At 35.9% G+C, this 16,282-nt stretch overlaps 1 protein-coding gene across 1 annotated transcript in view; it reads right to left on the bottom strand.

The window, feature by feature from the left end:
- The window catches only part of LOC128534183 (copine-8-like), a 127,342-nt gene that overhangs the window by 68,002 nt on the left and 43,058 nt on the right, over positions 1-16,282 (bottom strand). The window contains 3 exon segments of the mRNA XM_053508506.1: positions 2,985-3,024; positions 13,876-13,979; positions 16,155-16,201. Of these exon segments, the coding sequence (XP_053364481.1) occupies positions 2,985-3,024; positions 13,876-13,979; positions 16,155-16,201 (191 nt within the window).

Here is a 16,282-nt window from a genome sequence, read left to right on the forward strand (position 1 = left end):
AAGGAGTAAGTGGAAATTTTACTTAACGTTCCCCTCGAATAGGTCATAAACTGTAGACTAATGAAGACTTGAGTAGAAAACTGTTAATGGCAAATTTACTACTGTACTAAAACTATCAGAGAAACTGTAGTCGAAAGTCATCACAGCAATTCCTGAACTCTTTGTATCAAATGAAGTCCAAAGTCATGGTTTTAATGGATAGTGGAACCATCCTAACAGGAGTCACATGCATCTTTAAGTAGACTGTAAGAGGGCATATTTCGCAACAGTCAACTTCTCAATTCCAGTGCTTATTTCATGCTCCAGTCGGCAAGCCTCAGAGTGAACTTCACACGGCATTGAAACAGGGGTTGTGTAAAGGAGGCTGGTGGTGCTGGCCCAAGGCCACCTCTAAGGCATGTCTACAGCTATTCCATAGAGAAAAGGTTTCTGTCATGATTTCTTTTGAGGGGCTGCACACCAGAGTTTCCATTTTTATGAGACTCTTATTTTGACCATGCTTCATTTTTCCAGAACTCAAAGATCGGTTCATAGTTAATTCTCAATTTACTTCCTGCTCTAATAATAGCCAGGTAATTCTTGTTTAACTTATTAGTTGCAATATTTAAGCCTGGTTCATCCTCACTTTCCTTGTAACATCAAGTGAGAGTTTGAAATTATTCAGATGTTAATTTTGTTTATGCTGTTGCAAGAACCTGGGATTATGTTATTCTTTTATTAATGCTAATACAATTTCTTTGATCACAGTTATCATTTCATATTCGTTCTGATTAGTGTGACAACAGTAACCCAAGAATAAAGATTCGCCCACATGTACAGTACATCCTGCCTATTCAATCCTGACTCATGTGGTTACATAATGTCGCAGACCCTCTAAAGATGTAGGCACATCCATATTTACTTATTAAATATTCATGAGCTTTCCTGCATATTCTTGAAAATAAATAGTGCACCTCGCACTCATAGTCACATCCTCACTTTACAGGTCACTGATGTAGTCACCAGTGTATTGTGCTAATTCAGTCAGCAGCTATGTTTACTGAAAAAGTAACTAAACTTGTCCGGGTCAGTCCAACCTGAAAAAAAAAAAAGCCTTGGCGGATGACTTCAGATTTCAGCTTTCGTGAACAAACAAAAAAAAAGCAGTGGTACAAAATATGCACAAGTATAAATCAATATTAGTTAATATTTTGGCAGCATAAGACCGTGTGTAAAACATTTTAAATAGGAAGATTCATTTATTGATTAATTTTCTGTATCGCTTATCCTTTACAGCAGGGATAATGAATTAAAATTTAAGAAGGTCCAGTCAATAAAATTTTCTTTGAGGCAAGGTCCCAATTCCGTGTGTGTGTAAGGATTTAGATCTTTATTTATGCAGTCACTTTAAGTCTATAAAAAAAGCAATTCAAAATTTCCAAAGCATTTCAATAATATTTATTGTCAATTTTCTATGTTAAACATGTGGACAGTTTTAATCTGTAATAGTCTAGTATATTTTCTTGTATTTGTATGGAATACAAACATCAATCTTTAGTGAATCTTCATTCGCATGCTGCTGGACTGTAAATGAATGTGAAAGGACTGTGGTTACTCTGGGATACTGGGCTCTCAGTTCAGGTACGTTACAAGCCTTCACCTCAGAATGCTACAGATATGTTTGCTCAAGTGACCCATGATTTGTCTCTTCATCTTACTGCTTTTTATTATTACCACTGTTTTAGAGCATATGAGATAAACTGGTTTTAAACTTCCCGCATGAAAAATAAACATACATCAATTTGCCCATTTATCTTTGAAGGTTCAGTTTGAATAGTCTACTTTCCTTGGAGTGTTTCTTCCACACAAGCCGTCTATACACGGTAAACTATAACATTGATTGGCTCTGTTGGGGGATACATATAGCCATGTACCCCTCAAGGTAAAAAACTCTAGAATACTGGTATATTAATTGTCCTTCATCAGAAAAGCATCAGGGTCCAGATAGAACTATTGCTCTGTCCCGATCCGGACCATGGTCCAGGATCATGGGAAGCCTGGAGCCTATTCCAGGGGACTTCGGGCACGAGGCAAGGTACACCATTGGGTGACACAAGCAAACACACTTATTCACACACTATAGACAATAGGCCTAATCCACATATCTTTGAACTGAGGAAACCATCGTACAGGAAGAACATACACACTCCACATACACAAACCCAAGGAAGGGATCAAACTCTTAACCCTGTAGGTGTGACGCACCAACGCAAACCTTTGAAAGCTCAATTACTATAAAAGCAATACATAAAAAAACTTGAAATATGGAAAATGCGTAGTAACATAATATCTCCCACTGTCCTGACACTAGTATCCCAATTTCACACTTGCAGAATATTGATGATGGAAATTATACATTTTTAATGAGAGCTGAAGTTTTAGAGCATCAGAAGGCAGAGCAATCATTAGCAATACATACCCTGTGGTGAGAGTGGTGTGAAATACATTTTAGGACAGTACTACTTTATGCATACAGAGCACTTGTGCTACCAGTAACCCATGAAACCAAAGACAAAATTCCCAACAATGTTTACTGAATAAAAGGCCTGTTAGATTTACATGGGGAAAAAAGTACATCGGTTGCCCATATTAAAAGTTATTTTACCTGATGTACATATTGCTTTTCATGGAAACCAACCAAACCAAACTTCTTTTTTTTTGTTTTTTTTTGTAGGGCACAATAATTCGACAAGCAATATATCTGTCTATTCCTGGGTAAAATCAACACTAAACATTAAAACAGTTAAAAAGTGGTGTACACTAACTTTGTTTTCATTACATATTTAAAAAAGAATCATCAGTTTACCCACCAAGCCATATACTTATATTAACATTTCCACGAATGTGAGTGTGCTTAGTTTCATTATTATACCACCTTACTGTATATACAAGTGAAGCATCAATACAGCTTAAAGTTGTGTGATGGGAATCAATGGTTTACTCACATGTTTGGAAAGGTTGGTGCTCTTTGAGTCCACGTCATACCTGTAAAATGAAGGAGAGACAGAAATTCAGTCATCAATAAAGCTTTTATGTGACATAATGACTATAAAAAGCCAAAGGGACTTCCTTTTAAAAGTTTTAACTTTCTGCATAACCTGAACAATGAAGTCTGAGACCACCAACATTAGTTGATTAGTCTTTTTATGTTTGTAGAAAGGGAAAAGGTATAAAAAGGAGAAAAAAAAGACAGAGGTTGACCACTTTGTCTTTTTTTTTTTAGACAGATCATTAGCCAGATGATGATTCATACGCGATTATGATCCAAAGAGACAAATCTCTGTATGCCATGGCTCATTGTCTTAAGACACACTCGGCTGACCTTGTCGGAAATCATAATTTAGTTTGAAACTACTCCAAGTAATTTCACACTTGAGAACATAGACAAGACACTTTTTCAGACTGATTCAATGTGGATACAAATTAAGAACTAATCTTACATGCTTCAAAAAATGCTAGTTTTGCAATGATTGCCCAGGAGAAAATACAATAAAGCAAGATTAAAGGCTGTAAAAAGGGGTTGGTTGTATGACAGGCCAAGTTTGTAAACTATACAATAGAAGCTTATTGTCATTATTTAGACGTTCCACATCACATTCTGAGATAAAAGCCTGCTGTTCTCTTTCATCTGCAAAGACACACATAGACTTCTCCGATAGAGATACACTATGATTTTTGTTTGTTTTTCAGTCATTTCCTGCCATTTCCTATTTTTTTCTCTAACCATCTTGTTGGGTTGCATTTATGTGTGTACAAGTGTGCTTTGTGCATGCTTATGTGGGCCTACATTATACTACTGCATACAGCAAAATAATATATTGCATGCTTTTTTATATATTGCATGCAATTTTTTCATTACCTTAAGTATAACAGGCACACCTTTTTACAACATAAGAGCCACTCCAATAGTAATAGTACTTGGTTAAATATTTTTTTATATTTTTCCCTTTATGCATTACCCTGGTAACCCAACATAAGCACCTGTGAAAATCTCACACTACTAAAATTAAATACGGGGCAACGCGTTGGCTTAGTGGTTAGCGCTGTTGGCTTGCACCTCCAGATTCCGGGTAAGATTTCCGCCTTGGGGTCTGTTTGTCTGTTTGCATAGAGTTTGTAGGTTCTCGCTGTGCTTGGTGAGTTACTCCGGTTTTCTCCCACAGTCCAAAGACATATAGATTAGGCTAAAAAAAAGATGTATATATGGACGATAATAAAGTGGTACAGATGATGAGTAAGTGAAAATAAATACAAATTATTTATTGATGCCATTACAAAAGATATCGTTGGAATGTGTCCAACTTTCCAAGATGTACAGAAAAATCTATATTTTTAATTGCATTTAAATATTACTTTAATTGCAAATTTTCATTGTGCAATTAATATTATGTTGTCCCTGGTAATAATTATATATATATATATATATATATATATATATATATATATATATACAAAGAAACCATACTTAACATGGGTAAAAACCCTGTGCAGTCAACTAACTGATCAGAACCCAGCTACAATCACAGGAGTCACAAGAGCTTAAACACACATTTATTGAAAAACATCCAAACAAAAGCATCCATTGGCTGTTAGCTTTGGGGGAGGAAACGGCCTTGCTGATGCGAGAGGTCACAGAAAAATTTCTAGTCTGGTCGGAGAAAATGAAGTGTACAGATACTCCAATAAAATACAAAAGCACATCATGTCTAACCTTGACTACTCCACAGGAATCTGACACTACAATGGTCAAAGGCTCACTGGATCTGGACAGGCGAAAACTGGAAACACTTCGGTTGGTCGATTTCCAACCCTTTAACAATCTAAGAAAAAGTGGTCATTTCATGTACTGTAGTCTTTTCTGTCAGCAAAAGACAGTCACAGCATTTCTACCTGCTTTACTTTTTTTAGAAAGCAGCACATTTAATTCCCTTTAGAATTTCCTTTTGGGATCAATACATTTATCTACTGTACAGTATCTATCTATTTTTATTGAATTATTATTAGGCTTTAGTTGCAGTATCTGTAGCTTGAGCCAGAAACTGAATAATAATAATAATAATAATGAGGTCATCATGTCGATAACCAAACAAATAACCTCAGATGACAGTGAAATCTGTTACTATAGAAACAACAACCAATTAGATCATTAACTAAACCTGTGCTTTAGCTTGCAGCCTGTGGTGTAAAAGTTATTACTGGGTATTGTTTGCCACCTGTTACCATCTGTAATTGCTGATGCAAATGCATAATATGTCTATTGCGCCTGGCAGAGGGCACAAAAAATATAATTATACAAGCAAACCTAAATGGCACTGACAGAAAAAGTGCACTTTTTCTTTTTCTTTTTTTTTTTTACATCCGGGATACATTTAAAAAAGGCCTTTTGAATGTTATCAATTTAATATATTTAAATGAAGTTATATTGACATGATTTGTTTTTGTGTATCCAACATGACTTGTAAAATCTAAGCCTCTAATTATTTACATTGTGATGAGTTCCTGGGGACAAACTTTATAATCAGTGTCCAGAGCAGGAAAATGTATAATACCCAAGACCTGTAATAATGTACTTTTATGCACCTCAATTTTGATTTGTTTTTGATTAACAGAGATAAGGTACAAAAAAAAAAAACCTGAGCTATCAAAGAAGCATTTTACTCTTTTGGTAAACTAACTATTAGTTGATTGGTCACTCAAACCCATGATCGAAAATGGAATGGACTCCCATCAGTAGAATAAACCTGATTTGAGAACCCAGGTTGCTGCTTTGTGTGACAACCAAAGTTGGGTATAACGCGTTACTGTAATTGAATTACATTTCCTGATAAGGCCGAAATGTAACGTGTAATTTGATTACAGTTATCAATGTCAATAACATTATGTTACTAGCATTACAAATGTGGTGTTAAAAAAAAGAAACAAAATGCATTTAAAAATCATGTTTTGCGCGACAGCATCAGTTAAATGTTGCATGCGCTTTACTTAATCGTCGGAGAGCTTTGTAGTTTTACATTTAATGTTGTAACAGGTTCACTCTTTTTGCATGGGCGGCACCACAGACACACAGACACGTGGCGGGGTCTTACGGGAAAAGGGCTAATTTTATTTAGAAAAAAACGGGGAAGGGTAAAAGGATGGAAAGAAGGGGAAAAAAAGCTATGGATTTTTAACACAGAGAAAGCCCAAGATCCATTAACATTAATTGTTTCCAGCCGGCCCGACCTGGCGGCCTCGCCCCTTCGCGCAAAGTAACGTAATTAGTAATCTAATTACTTTTTACATGAAATAATCAGTAATGTAATTAAATGACAATTTAAAGTAGTAATTTGTAGTAAATGACTTTTTTTGAGTAACTTCCCCAATACTGGTAAGAACATACATAAATGAACTATTCTAATACAAGCTATCTTAAATAAATATATTTTAATACTTTAGCCTTACTTTAAATCAGACCCAACATATTTAGATCATATTAATACTAAGTGACATTTACTGTACTCTACTGTTCATTATAAAAGTTACTCATTAGAACTTGTTTGAAATAAATTGATTGTAAGCACAGTTTCATAAGAAAGATTTAATTTTATAAAGTTCTTGATAAATATGTTGACTATAAATTACAGAATATTCCCTTTTTTTCAGGAATATATATGAATATATGTATGTCATACAGTTGAGAATGGGAAGTGCCTAAAAATAGATTCCCTGGCAGTACTTTCTTTCTTTAGGTACTTTCACTTAAGAAAAATGTATGTATTATTTGACTTACTGGTCCTCACTGATTAAAGCTGCGACATTTAAAGAAACAATGGTCCCTAGAATATGCTCTTAAGTCATAGTTTAAAAAAAAAAGATCAAGCAACACTAAAGATAAAAATCTGAGCAAAAATATTTTATTTCCAAAATATTACGCTGTGCCATAGTAACAGGACTGTTAGGCATAAAACCTACATAAATCAATGTTAAAAATCGGTATAGATAATTTAAAAATAAAAAATTATTCAGTTGTCATATTATAAGCAGTAAAAATAAATAAATAAATAATTTAAAAATATGCACAACTGAAGACAAGTTGTGGACCTTTTTCACACTTCCAGTGGTGAGGCTAAATGTCAGCGCAGGTCAGCCTCCGCTTGAATAATTTTCTGAGTGCTTTGTGGTAATGAGGCTAAAAAAAGGAATAGAATCCAGAGTGTGCAAACACATCTCTTATGCTCCATGCCTGTACACACATGTATTTATAAATACTGCATTTTAGAGGGAACGGGGAACGGCGCACATTTGCACAGACAGACAGATAAAACTACACACACACACACACACACACACACACACACACACACACACACACACACCCAGCCAGCCATTTAAGCTACAAAAACTAGTCAATTAATACATGCAATGCTACTGTGAGGATGAGAAATAGTCACGATGGTGGCGAAACAAAAAGAACAGCAGCACTGTAGACAGCAAAGAAAGCCAAACTAATACATTTTTTTTTATTTGAAAATATTCCAGACTTGATAAAGTTTACAGTGATAGTTTGTCAAATCAAAAATATGTGGTTCAAGGGTGTAATTACGAGTTGATGTAGCTAAACCCTAAATAAATATGAATGTACCCCACACAATTTTTTACATTTTTAAGCATTGAAAAATTTTGCAAGAAATTTGCATTAGCATTTTTCGGTAAACAAATGAATGAACAGAACCAAACCAGACGCTAAGTTGCGCATACAGATTTTTTTTTTAAAATAGAGGTCACTGTTCGCTGATTTGTGTCAAGGTTTACTTTCTTTTTAGGTTGCTTGATGGTAACTGAGGAAGTATACAAATAAAACATATCATTTGTACGGAGTGATTTCATTGGCCGGAGACTGCAAAATTGACCAATTAAAAATACAGTTACATTCATGGTGGTTTTAAATTACACGACAACCTCTGAAGATCCTTTTCACCATAACAAAATGATAGACAGATGTTGTGATGTCACATACATGATTAATAAGTTGTATTTCAGGTGGAACTTTAGAAAACATATTTTGGAGACCTCTAAGGCATTATGTAAACTTAATAGTTTGACATTTAAAGACTGCATTCTCACTCTGATTGAATTCAACATTAAATAAATGGAATGTATAAATAATAAATATGACTAATAAAAGGTGTCTATCATTCATTCCTTTATTCACTTATTCTTAGACATTCTTAGCTTTTTTCCAGCCACATCTGAAACTTCAGCCTGATTTAAAAAAAGAAAGAAAACAGCCAGAGCTGTTGGTGACCCAAAGCCTCATCTCAAGCAGAGCTTTTGTTGTTTTCTCCACTGATTCTGTCTGCACTTATGGATTAATTAAATAAGCAACATTCTGATTTATATCTTTATTATCATTTAAACAACTGATTCAAACAAACTCTTACATTCAACTTGCCACTTGGTAAGCTATATTTTATCAACACAATAAAAAGTTTAGGGTTCACTAATTTCATCTATACACAGATCGCACAAAACACAAAAAAAGAAATAAAATATCTTTCCAAAAATGCCGTTTTTTACTATATAATCCACTCAGCACTACATAATACTCTCTTTTTTTGTAGAAAGGGCTACTTGTGTGACTCATAAAGGTGGTACACACTTGTAATTTATAAGGGGAAGCAAACAAGGGTGTGTAATGTTTCTGTCTCCCAAGTTTCCTACATTTCATGCTCATGTTTATTGGCAGTTAGAAATGTTCCATGTTGGCATGATTATAAAAAGGTTCTTTCATTTGTGGAGGCCATCCTTGAGAAAAAAAAAAAACAGTGGTCTTTTAGATCTAGTTTTAGATCTAATCATTTGCCTTAATGATGATTGTGTTCTTTCAACTAAAGATACACATTAATAATATTATGGAAAAATACAATGCTAATAAATATTTATATATATTTTAAAACACTTGTTTAATCTGTTTATTTAGGGATTTCTAGCATGTTGGAATTGGCTATGATTGAACTGAAAAAAAAAATCTAATAAATATAAACATGACAAACTCAAAACAACCCAAACTCCAAGCTAACAAAAAATCCCAACTGTCGTATTTGAACTCTCTCACTCGCTCCCTGACAGCAGCGAACTGCCTCTATAAACTCTTGATTTAAAACCAACACTCTCTGAAATGTACTACTGCTTCTCCACAATGGAAGGACTGATTCAGCGACACAGCAGGTCCAGGCAAAACTGCCGTCTGGAAATCAGGGCCAAATAGAGCTACAGACATGCTGGCATTTAATCAAACCAACAGCTAAACTGCAAACATCCAGCTAACCTCGACATCCCATCAAACCCCTGTGGCTAGCTGCTGAAACACACTTAGGAAAATTCCGATCAAGACGGCAGGACAGAGAATCAATTGCCGCCTGATGCAGTGGTGGAAAACAGATGCAGGAAGCAAAGAAATTACTCAACTACAAACACTGTGACTACGCAGCAAGCTCAATCCACCATTAATCACTGTAAAGCTAAAATAAGTGAAATGACGGAGCTGAGGTAATTTGACAAGGAACAAGTGTGACAGGATCAGAGTATGACATCACAGTATGCATCAGCTCACAGTCACTAATGGGGCAAAGGTACCAAACAGTTCACACACACATGCAGAAGTAAATATTAAATTACTATAATAGATAAAATAATATTATTTTATATCTAAATAAAAATACTAAATTCATATTATAGGTACAGAGGTTAATTTCACTTCTCGTCTATACTGCTTTATCTCAGGTGACCTGAATCATATCCCAGGAGACTTGGGGCATGAGGCGGGTACACCTTGGATAGCCATTGCAGGGCACACAAAGACAAATACACACACTCAAACACTCATTCACACACTATGAGCAATTTGGGAATGTCTATTAGCCTAATTTGCATGTCTTTGGACTGTGAAAGGAAACTGGAATACTACGAGGAAACCCACCTGGCACGGGGAGAACATGCACACCCCTCGCACAGAGAGGCGGGAATCGAACCCGGACCCTGGAGGTGCAAAGTGAAAGTGCTAAACGCTAAGCTACTGCGCCTTAGAAGTTTTGAAATTCAAAATGTGTTAATTATTCAAGGTGATGCTTTATGAGTGTGATGTAATATAGTTATACTACTTTAGCCATATAGCTTATGATATAGCATTAGTATTGACCCTGCTGTAACTTAGCTCCAACAGTACACAAAGACACACTGATTTATGGGAGAAATAAAAACACATTTCCACCTACAGTATACAAGTGTACTACAAGATTTGAGAGAAATAAAGACAGATACACACAACAAACGAGAAAGAGAGAGAAAGAAAGAGAGAGAGACAGCAGGATCACACAGCCAGTGCAACAATCACAGCAGATTGGTGTGTGCTGTCCACCCACATGCTCAGCTGAGTCTCCAGGGGAAGACACCCTCCTACACTCTCTCTCTCACATACCCAAACTAACAGCTCCCCATTTACACTCTCAGTCTGACCAGACCATGCTAGAATTCTTCTCCCTTCAGCTATTTATAGTCGTGTGCTCTTGTGACTCAGTGACTTGTGCATCCGTGTGGAATAAAACACTGAAAACCCGACAAATGACATCACAAGAAAACATTTACCACCCCATAGTACTTTCACCATGAGCTTTAGCAGGTTCGCTGCTGTTTTAGTGCAACATTGCGACTGATAAAGAGCAACAGGTGTGAAATTCCTTCTAAATGCCTTTAAGGAAGAAACTAAATACTGTTGCCATTTATAACATTTGAGTGCCATTTCAAGGAGCTGATGTTCATCTGCCATTTACCGAACAAGAGTACAGCTATTAAAGCACAAATGACTATTTGTCACAAGAAGGGAGAAAATAAGAATTACTGTACAATTAATATCATTCAGGTGAAATCATTGTGTCCATTACAAGATTTTTTTTTATTCATTCAAACGGATCTATATAAATAAAAAGAAAGAAGAATCCAAACGCAGTCTAAAAAAACTTTCTCTCCGTTTGTGTGTCTGTCTGTACTGTATGTCTGTATATCTGTATGTTTGTTTGTCCAGTCACATTTTGTCAATATTTTTGTCAAAACTGTCTGGACAGAATTTAATAAACCCAGTCCATAGGTTTTCGCCTGAAGTTAAACCTGCACCTGCACCATAAATGGAATCAAAATGTTGAGTAGACAGGACGTTATGAGCAGTTTTGTGCAGGATTATAAAGCGCAAGTTTGACAGCGTACTGCACATACATCAAACTGTTCATGCGTCTTAAAATCGATGGCTGACCAGAATTTAATTAAACTTTTGCAGGACTTAGATATCTGCCTGAAGTTTAATGAAAATGTTGAGTAAACGCCATTTTATGAACAGTTATCTGGATTTAATAATTTACCTTAAAATAAGCTACTAATAAACTACTTGCTCAGTGTAAACAAACACCTGCACCAATAGATATTAATTAGAAAAGCCAAACTGTATATTTATATTTTTAATGTGCTGAAGTAATTTTAAGACAAAGCCTATCTTCATCTGATCTACTTTTTCGATTTCTTATTTGTGGTTCACTCTCCGATTACTGATCCAGGAGTGTATTTAGCTGATGATGAGAGAAGCACAACTTAGATACTCAACCTTGCAATTTTTTTATTTCTTTGTATTAATAAGTAAAGCAGAGAGATCTGTCGTACCAAAATACAGGCAGGCATGTACAGTATGTATGTGTGCTTCAACTTGAAATAATAATATCAATGATTACATTGAAGCTGGTCTGCTTATTTTTAGCTACAACTTATTTTTTAGCTTTAACCTTTCATCTCTTTCTTAAATTCATATGCTAGTATGTTTACTTGGTGCTTTTTTGTTATACAAATCACTACTAGTCAATTGGTTTAAAACATATTTTGTGATGCATTCTCTGGAGAATAACCAAGCACTATCCCCATATCTATTCCTGTAATATTTAACTAGGTTGAAAACACTTGTAAAAAAATGTTTGCGCATATTGACATCCTCTCCAATTTAGACAATAGGTTTCCAGTAGGATTCAAATCTAAAAACTGGGATTGTCATTGCAAAGCCTTTATTCATGGCCACATGTGGACCTCCTGGCAGAGACAATCCGTCCTGATTCCCCCATCAATGTTCACATTTACTTCTTGATCCACAACAATCACTGATCACTACAATACTTTACAATGAATATCAGGTTTGATTTTATCTCATCTGACCACAAAATGAAATTTGTAGTTTGAATGAGGCTTGCTGGAGTTTAAACACTGCATTTCTCAGGAAAGGCTTCTTTCTTACAAAACAGCTTGCTCTTATGAAACTGCTAATTTTATGAGCAAGACAACTACAATATTGAACTAAAATGTGTAATGAGAAAACTGTAATTTTGGCTTCTTTCCTTCACCCTTCAGCGTAATGCTCACTTTGTGGGAAGAAATGATCAGCATGAATCTCCCATCTGAAAATGGTATTTTAACTAAATATTACTATTTTTTTTATAATAATTGGCTGAATGACAAAAAAAGTTATTATAAATAAAAGCAATGGTATGTTAACAATATGTAAACAACATCATAATCACACCTCAGAAACACAGTACATGGTTAGATTCAAAAACAAACAAGGTGATTCTAATGTATTGTGAATATTTTTTCATAGTTAGTTAATATTTACATTACTGATTTATTATGGTGCCAAATGCATGACCCCAAATAAAAAGGTTACATGCTTTTTAAGCCTGGGCCTTTTATGTCCTCTGAGCAGCTCAAAGAAAAACATAACAAGACGTAATGCAGAAGTAGCATCAAGCAATCCTCCTCCAACCAACCAACCAGCAAAAAAGATGATCACCTGACTGTTCACATGCAAACAGGCAGCAGATTGTGCAGTCATAAAGATCCCCAGAGGGCCTTTTCTCTGCTCCCGCTAGAGTGTCACCTTCCTCACTAGGACACACACCAAAGGATTCACCTGAATATGTCTGCCTATTTAACCTTAATCCTGGAGAGGCCCAGCTGATGCCTGAGTGCCAGCTGGATCATCTGGATGGTAGAGGAGCCATATGCAAACAGATCTGTCCCCAGAGAGACAACGCCAGCAGTTCTGCTCAATGTTGTTAAAGGAGGAAGACTGGCCATTCACCACTGCCAAGCCACTCCTCAACTCCAGGGTCTCTGAACAGGCAGGGTCCAGTACCACCAGCCTGGACCATAATTCTGGCTACTTGGCTGCATTTGCAAGCCCATGAAACATGAGCTCCATCATTCCCATTCCTGTGTATCTGTGCCACCAGCACAAATTCATCTTAAACTCCAACAAACTAGACTCTTTCTTTTCTCTCTCTCTTTCCTCCAATGTCCTGGGGCCTTTGCCCAATCCAGAAATTACATGCAAAGTGCTGGTCAGTAATCAGATCTGGTCCAGATTCCAAAATAATCTCAGAGGATCTTTGTGTTAAAGATCTTCTCTAGGTACAATGCTTCCAGGTAAATTCAGAAGACAAAGTGATCCATTCACTAGCAGCAGTCGTGCTTGTGGTATCATGAATTCAAGGTACAGTGACAAAACAACATAGCATGAACACACCAACCACACAAACCCACGCATACACCAACCACACATGCACAGGTGCATTAAAGCACAAACTCTCACACATAATGTTCACTCACTCTATGAAATATGCAGGTATGAACCCATAGAAACTTGTAGCAAATGCTTAGTTCTGGTCTCCAGAAATATCATAAATTGCAGCACATCATCTGCCAGTACCCAAGAAATGTACAGGCTTGTTAACTGAAACACAAACACACACACACACACAGACTACTCACAGATCAAACCGAAGGTTCTGTCTCTCTTCAAAGAAGTAGTCCAGAATGAACTTCCGCACAAAGTCCGGGTTTAGCGTGTTATCTATGACTTCGGTCCTCCCAAACTGGAAAATAAACACAGACAACGTGATCAGAAACCACAAATAACAACTCAGTCTTGCTGATCTCATTAACATATTATTTACTGTCGGGTCTCCTAGAACCTAAAAGAATTTAGGCTGATTTAATGTACCTGAATGTTTACTGTTTTTAAGATGAAATGGGAAAAATAACAACTTATTTATTTCAGATGTAAAATTCCAGTATTACAGAAGCAGATCGTGAGGTCTGTGGGACAATACAAGAAGATACATTTGTATGCAAATAATAATAGTGTGCAAAAGATGTATTTTGTCCAGCCCTGAACTAAGCAGCACATAGATTCTAAGATGTTGACCAGAAAATCAACACAACCTGTCTAATACATTATTGTCAGGCAGTACTCAAATCAGTGTGCGCTACCAAAAAAAGGTTTGCTGAGACGCAGATATGTAGAGTATTGCTGGGAAAAGTAGTCATTTTTGACAAACTGACTTTTGACAGCCTACTGACAATGTAATGGCATGTTGCTTTTGCCTCTAAAAATGACACGTAGTTATTTTAGATGCAGTTCATGTGCGATTGTAGAGGGGAACGATTCAGGCTGTTGACTGACTATAAAAAGGCCTGCAATACACTAAACAGTTTACCCAGTAAAAAAAATCCCAATTCCCGGACTGTCATAACTGTTATTCCTATATGGGATGTTTGTAAAAAAAATTGATGTGGCATTGAGGTGTTGCTTTTTTGTGTGTGGGTGGTATACTTATTATGAGTTAAGAGTCTAACAGTCAAGATAAATGTGTGGTACTGTCAGCCTCCCATGTCATTTAGCAAAAAAAATGGATTATGGGTCATACTTTTCCCCCCTTACATCTACAGTTTGGTAGTAAGTTTTGCTTACAAGCAGTCTGCCTATTTAACACCAATGTAGCATCAAGGGCAAAAACTATCCCGTAAGATTATCTTTAACTAGGGCTGCGCGATTGGCTCAAAAAAAACAAAACAAAAAAGATCACATATTTATTAAGATTGAACTTAGCAAGATCACATGATAGAAAGTGCTGTTTTTATGAATATTATCAAATTTATAATGAGGTCGTAGGCACAAAGGAGCAGCCTGGGTGCCCAAGGTATCATACTGTAGCAGTGCTGATATTCGGCATGGCAGCATAACCTCAAGAGTTAGAGTATATTCCTTTTATAAAACCACAAACACCATTTATTATCAACAGATCATGATTTGTAAGTAAATGTAACTACCTGTATACTGTAAGTGGTGTAAGTAAATGTAAGCATACTTACACACTCACACATGCACATGCATTCATGTACCGGCAACTTAGGATTCTTCCATTTTATCACGGACTAACTAATTGTAGCCTGTGCAAATTTGATGTAATTTCTGTTCATGACTTTTTGCTGGCCTGCTTTCATACCTAATTAGCAACGTAATTATATATCTGAGACTGTTACAGCCAATTGTTGAAGTTGGCTAACAGAATAATTAACCGTTTTTACGGCGTGATACCTAATTATTGCTCGACAACTGTGAATCAGTTGAGGTAGCAAAAATAGTTCACATGTTTCGTCCCAGGATCCGTGAAGACAAAAACAGCATCCACTAACATACAGTACCATGTGTTTAAGCCATATTCAACATGGGTTTGAGGTAACCTGTGCATGTGGGGCATAATTATGATTTTTTTTTACCTGGTTACACCTGAAACACTGAATTATGCATTCTGATTTGTTCACATATGAAAGAATGGAATACAACTACATAAATTACAATAATCAAAAATACACAAGCACCTTAGATTATGGAAAATCAAGTACTTATTTTGAGAATTTGTCTCTACTCAAATCACATCTGTTTAACTCAAGGCTTTTTGACTTCCAGTGTATGTTATTCATGAAAATGACCTACAGTATAATACTGAAGCTCAATCATTTCCATATTATGTGTCATGACACACATCGTACTTGGCTTACAAAATAATAATCATTTGGACAACACACAGAATGCTTATCTTATCAAGTGCATGATAGAGGTGTATTCATTTACTGGCATCATAGTTTTTAATATTCCTTTAATTAAAGTAAAGGATTAAAAACAATATAAATTATTAAGACTTTTATTTTACAAATAACTCAGCCATTTGCATGTATCCATATGGTGCCTGTGAGATAACACTAACCTCTCTCCACTCCTTGGTGCCAATGCCTTGGCTGTACAGCACACAGACTGTAGAAGGAACAGAATCAGTGTTAAAAAAGAAGAACAGACCAAATCTGAGTATAAAAAAGAATACAAAACTGTTTGCAG

Source organism: Clarias gariepinus, chromosome 12 (assembly GCF_024256425.1).
Source record: "Clarias gariepinus isolate MV-2021 ecotype Netherlands chromosome 12, CGAR_prim_01v2, whole genome shotgun sequence".
In the NCBI taxonomy this organism is placed as follows: domain Eukaryota; kingdom Metazoa; phylum Chordata; class Actinopteri; order Siluriformes; family Clariidae; genus Clarias; species Clarias gariepinus.